Here is a 6,178-nt window from a genome sequence, read left to right as displayed (position 1 = left end):
TTCAGAAACCTACGTATAGACAGAATATGGAAAATAAGTCCGCATTGAGCTCTGCCACTCATCATTTCGAGCAGAAGTGGATTATATTGTTTAACCAGGTGGATGAATAAAAGCCACACAAACAACTTTAATAGTGGCGCTTGAGTAATGTGAATAATTTACTTATATGCATTCGTTTGCACAAAAAATCATTTAGAATTTAAAACTGGTCTATTTTTTCCATCTAATTGGCTTTGCACGGTTACTTTCAGTTATATATCGCAATTTTTCAGAACTTGCCCTTTCCTCGAGAAAATTTAAATGTAATTGACTTTTGCATTTTAAAACAGGAGCAGGCATGCAAGTCAAAAGAATTTTGGAATGCTTTATTTTTGAGCGACTATTTTACCCGTTTATTATTATCTTTACCCAAAGTGCTCAATAATTTAAGAGTAACAGATGGCCTGAATAGTGTTCAGATGGAAATATTTCAAATAATTCTGACAGAGCAAATAATCTTGAACATCTTTGTTATCTAGATAACGTTCCCTTGGGATAATTGCACAACTTAATGGACATTTTCTAAAAGAATAACTCAAAAGTATATACCAAGTCGCTAGTCAAATAGCCAAGCAAATAAGCTAAATTAAGTTTTGAATCAGTGAATGCGAAAAGACAAATCCTGAGACCAGAGTGATTCAAATCAAGGGGAAGCGTAATACTGCTACGCATCAAAGATATATGCTGCTATATAATGCGGACAAATAAAATGTGCACCCATGGAAAGACTGACAAGAAAGGCTAATCAGTTGCTAGGAATATTTAAAATATAAAAAAACAAAGTTAACATTCTAGAATAAAATAAGGTACCTGGTATGCAAAATCGAAGGACAAATGCTTTAACTGTGCATCGATGTGCTCTGTGTAGGTTCCCAACAAATCGTCATCCACTTTGGTGACACGACCAATTCTTCAGTCTTTAGTCGCAAATTTGACAACAGTTTTTATTATAAAATTACTCAACTACGCAATAAGTTAACACTGAAACACACTTGGTATCAAGATGTATGGTGAATCCCGAGTCTTTACCCTATGTCTGGTTAAATGCATGCTTAACCATACTTTATTGAAAAAAGGAACAAAAGCATTTAAAGTAATCCTTTTTGTCCGCTGAAGTGACTCCAAATTTTTATTACTTCAAGCATTCTACTCTAACTGTTGTCGCCTCACTTTAATGATTGAGTGGCTTCTGGCATTTACACGAATTAGGCTACTTAAATTTTAGTTCTCATAACCTCACAAATGGTAAAATACTTTGAAATTTCATCATGAATAAAACTAAGGTGTGAGTACTAAATTGCCTTTGACAAGGTTAACCAATCCTAAATAGGTTCGAAACAAAATGCAAGAATATCTTATTTTTGGTATGCTTAAATTTATGTCTATTCATCATTTGGAAAATTTTCAAATTATCATTTCGTATCTGTCATTCTGTTACTGAGACAAAATCAAACCCTCTTTTAACACAAAGTGACAGATTTTATGAAACATTTTGCATGCTTTTCCATGGTTTATTAGGAAATAGATGCATAGGTAATCTTTTGATCAAATACTTTTGATTTCATTTTTATTTAGTTTTTAAAAACTAAAAAAAATTTATGGAGAGCACAGCACACAACTACAGCACCAGCATCATAGCCAACAACACCGGAGGCAGCAGTGTTAGTGGTGTCAGCAGCAATAATCGCGTTATCTTAAATGTCGGTGGAGTTCGTCATGAAACGTATAAATCAACGCTGAAGAAGATCCCTGCTACTCGGTTATCACGGCTAACGGAGGCACTGGCCAATTATGATCCTCTCTTAAATGAATACTTCTTCGACCGACACCCGGCAGTGTTCGCCCAAGTATTAAACTACTATCGGACGGGAAAGCTACACTATCCAGTGGATGTCTGCGGTCCGTTGTTCGAGGAAGAGTTGCAGTTTTGGGGATTGGATTCTAATCAAGTGCGTCGCTTTTCATTCTGACACAAATGTCCTGGCGTTTAAATGTCCCACAAAAAAACGTTTTAAGTAGTAAAATTTAAGGCTAATGCAGTTTCTCAGATAGTGACTAAATTATAAAAAATTGGAGACAAGAAGTTGAAACGGCCAGTAAAGAATATTATGGCATGATTTTTAGCATTATTTGAATTCAAAGATATTTTTGCAAGTCGATCGCATTCCATAAGGCCATGACAGAACCACTAACTTTAACAATTCCTTCTTCCTGGATTCCAGACATTCTTTTAATAAATTTAATTTTGGGAAACTGCAAGTATCCCGGACCTTAAATTTAATTATTTGGCCTTACGTTGCTCGCAAAAATCACAACTTGGTGGCATTAGGTAAATCCAGGGAAAGTTTTCACACTCTGATAACTTATAACTTTTGTTTAAAATTAAACCCAAACTCATCACTTACAGCTGAGATCAGGGTCAAAAACAGTTTAACTTTCTCCTGCGATGGGTTGATAATTCCCCTCTTTTCGTAGAACCGAAGAGGCGTATTTTCGAAGATAATTGCAGATATCGAAGGATCATGAGATTGTTTAGCGAGGAAAAAATTCTTTAAATGATCCGGTGAGAGAAAAAGTCTATAAAATGTCAGGAGTGTAACTGCTACTTGGATAGTTGCTTTAAAACTACTTTCCCTAAAATAATATAATGTGATTGTAGTCAGGAGTACGAAATTGTTCAGAGCAAATAAAATTTTACTTGCGCGTCATAAAATAGAGCCGGTCTAGAAACAGTCCTTAATTGCATAAATACAAGTTTTCAAATTTTTTATAACCAGGGATTCGTAACAAATTCATATTTCTTGATGCAACAAGCTCTAAATAGTGAGGAATCTTCAGTTAACGGACAATTTAATGGCTCAATTTGGGCCAATTTCGAGCAGAATCATGTTTTCATCAGATGCGTAATTGTAGGAGCAAATATCTAGCTATTATTATTATTATTATTCTTTTTAAGCCAATAATTTTAAATCTACAGGTTTGATGTAATGCTTTGACCTTGCCATGCTACCAGCAAGCCGTTATGTTTGGCAATTCTCCACTTTGGGAGTAGAAATTTCTCTACTTGATGAACGATCTAAGGGCTTATGCTGAAAACTTAACGTGGAATGAAAAGAGGAGTAGCTCGAATTATATTTCCACATCTGATTACGCGTAATAATCACACAGCGGAAATATGATGAATGAAGTGGTTGGGCATTCATTCTACTGCGTGTGTTTTATTTTAGCCCTATATATTCCATTGCTTTCCACCAGTCGGATACAATGAGCGTCCAAATCAGAGAGGACGAATGCCATTTGGAGAGCAGTAGCTGCAGTTTAGGCTGTTTTACTTAAAGGTGTTTATTTTTCTATTCCGGCCTTGAAATGTGCTTAACTAATAATGAACTCAAAATTGAGCACTTACTTTGAATACAAATTGGAGAAAAATGTTCACTTCCAAAAGTGGTTGCCAACCGTGTTCTACTAGGTTATTTTTCTCAAATAAATAGTATGGTAAGGTGATCATGGTCTGGTGTATAAGATACAGCCCACTTTCTTGGTGACGAAAGGGACTAATACCAGTTCAGTTCGTTTACTTGCCATAACCTGAGTATACGAAAATCAGGTTACATCAAGTAATGCAGAAGAAACCATTTGTTTGCAGCACAAAAAGTCAGTCAAACCCTAAAAATATGCGCCTTTTTTCGTAGCTTCAGGCATGGCTTTAAAGAGTAGGTGCCTTAATTAAAACTAGATTCCACCACTATTATGATAGCTTTAAGATCATTTCTGGAACTTTCAGATATTTCTTCATCTGACGTAAGCTTCAAAAATTAGGTGTCTCAAAGATAAGAAAAACTTGCTTTCCTCTAAGACAAACCCATTTTCAGAACCGAAATAAAAAGTACCAATTTTGAGCACTAGTCATAATGACTAATTCCTTGTGTTTAAGTCGTTCAGTTTTGACGAGCCTTTGCGTAAAAAATAAAATATCAGGCAGCTTAATAAAGAAAACTGAAATTTTAAAGCAAATAAGAGGGTAGCCAATCCAATACTGCCATTGTAAAGTAGTTTGATGGAACTGAGAAGGCATAGATCACCAAATAATTTATGAAATTATTGAAAATACATTTGCAGAAGTAGAGCACTTGAGCATGATTAAACAAACGTTTTGACTATAAAAATAATAAAAGAAACTAAATCATCTATTTTGTCGAAGGGCAAAAGTTGTTGGTGCAAACTTTACTAAAAATAAATTTTTCTGAAAAGTTGTAGGTACAAAAATTCTTGCTTTTCTGTTAGACAGCATCCAAGAAGCACCATTATTAGCATCGCATGTTATTTGGAAATAAAATCAATGTTTTGTATAACTGAAATTTTTTATATAATATAGTGATTTTCAAATCTTAATGATAATTAGATAATACGAAATGATAATACACTTAAAGTGAAAGAATCATAAGGCATTTTTGGTAAAAAAACGAAAAAGGCCAACGAAAGCCTTGCTCCACTTGGCATATTGTCAATTTTTATGTACTAGTCTCGACACATCAGGTATTTTGCTGCCTTGTAAATTAAAGTGAATAAATTTCACCATAAAACGTTCGGATTCTTAAAGTTCAACTTAGAGTTTTAACTTTTAACTTGGTAACTTTTTCCAGGATAAAGTACTAATTAACAAATTATTGCCACGCATCATATGTGGTAGGTGTTTCAATCTAAAGCTTTAATGTTTGAGATCAACATACACTGATTATTTTGTACTTTAAGTATGTGAACCTTCACTTTATAAAATCTACTTGCAACTGTGTTTGAAATGATGTCGCGTTAAGGTGAAACAAATGGCTGACTAAATTTAAAAAACCACTTGAATGAGTCTGGTAGGTATCATGATTTGCAGTCAGATTTTTATTTTAAAAACAACCAACATATTCTATGTATTATCTTTCTATTTGCAAAAAGATGGTATTATTTGTACCCAAAATTGCCACTGGTTGTAGCAGTAGTGTTAATAGGCTGAAGGTAAGGAGAAATCACTATTTTCTTATTTGCATATTTTAATTACATTTAAACTGATATCAAGCAAATGATCTTGGAGATAATTTTGCACCGGCAGGATCCAAACAGAAATGTGGTAATCGCTAAATGAAGCCATACTTTACCTCGATAGAATCTGCGAATGTTAATAACTTTTAATGTTCTATTATAAAGTATCATAAGACCAAATTGTCAATTCAATCAAATTTAGCTGTGCTTAAATTTTGCAGAAAATTTATTCCAGTAATGTTGAGCAGTGGCAGGAACTACTTTATCCGTCGTACTTCATTCTGCAAGATCAAATAAGGTCAATTTGGAGGGAGAGATGGCTTAATATCTGCACAAGGAATCGATGGGCTGTTGCAAGAAGAAACTGAGGAATCCGTGTAATTTAATAAAATCTTAGTTAAGCAATAACCTATGCAACATTTCCTCGGGCTTATTATTTGTATCGACCCCAGCGATTCTTCACCATTCCTGATCAACAGGAAAATATGTTTATGAAGAAGAGGAAATAATACTGCGTGACAGGCCAAATTAACATTTATAGATATTACGCTCTCTAAAAGTTAAGACTTTATTGGAGACAAATTTACGTGAGAGAGCATCGAATGTCTGGTAATGACCTGAGGCAATGATATCGCTTGTGCATTTTTTTGCCCAAATAATTTTATAATGATGGGGGGAACGTAAGACTTTATACTCTTGATAATACTCGATAGCCTTCATTTAATGCTAATTTGGTTTGCTGCTTATCAATTCGGCCAAAATAGCACTTTCTGGAGATATCCTAGTAAATCTTTCCATGGACTCATCGCCTGTCCCATAGTAATTTTAACGGTGGCGTCTGAAATTCAGCAGTCAAATAATCAACAAAATCGCTGATAGTGTTTGCCTGATTCAAGTAGGTTTGCTGCTGTTATCAATGCTACTTTACAAATAATCGGTAAAATTGAGCAAAGCATACGAGCACACAAGATCTGATATACCGTATGCATCGACGTCAAGGTGGTGGTGAAACCTCGAGCGACTAGAGAATACAGAGGCATTAACCATTTGTGACTTGGAATTCTTTTTGCAATTGTTGATGGTGGATAGTTTTGAGTGTAGTGCCACTTTT

At 34.5% G+C, this 6,178-nt stretch overlaps 1 protein-coding gene across 1 annotated transcript; it reads left to right on the top strand. All coding sequences in view use genetic code 11, as the record gives it.

The window, feature by feature from the left end:
- Nucleotides 1-1,637: 1,637 nt before the first annotated feature.
- EGR_10524 (Potassium voltage-gated channel protein Shaw) lies at nucleotides 1,638-2,009 on the top strand (the record flags this gene model as incomplete). Its single annotated transcript, XM_024499773.1, has 1 exon — nucleotides 1,638-2,009. One exon carries the CDS (start codon nucleotides 1,638-1,640, stop codon nucleotides 2,007-2,009), a length of 372 nt encoding a protein of 123 aa, XP_024345813.1.
- Nucleotides 2,010-6,178: the final 4,169 nt, after the last annotated feature.

This window comes from Echinococcus granulosus, assembly GCF_000524195.1.
Source record: "Echinococcus granulosus chromosome Unknown EG_S00229, whole genome shotgun sequence".
NCBI classification, from domain to species: Eukaryota; Metazoa; Platyhelminthes; class Cestoda; order Cyclophyllidea; family Taeniidae; genus Echinococcus; species Echinococcus granulosus.
The sequence above is the reverse complement of the archived record's forward strand: the minus strand, read 5'-3'. Positions and strand labels throughout refer to the sequence as shown.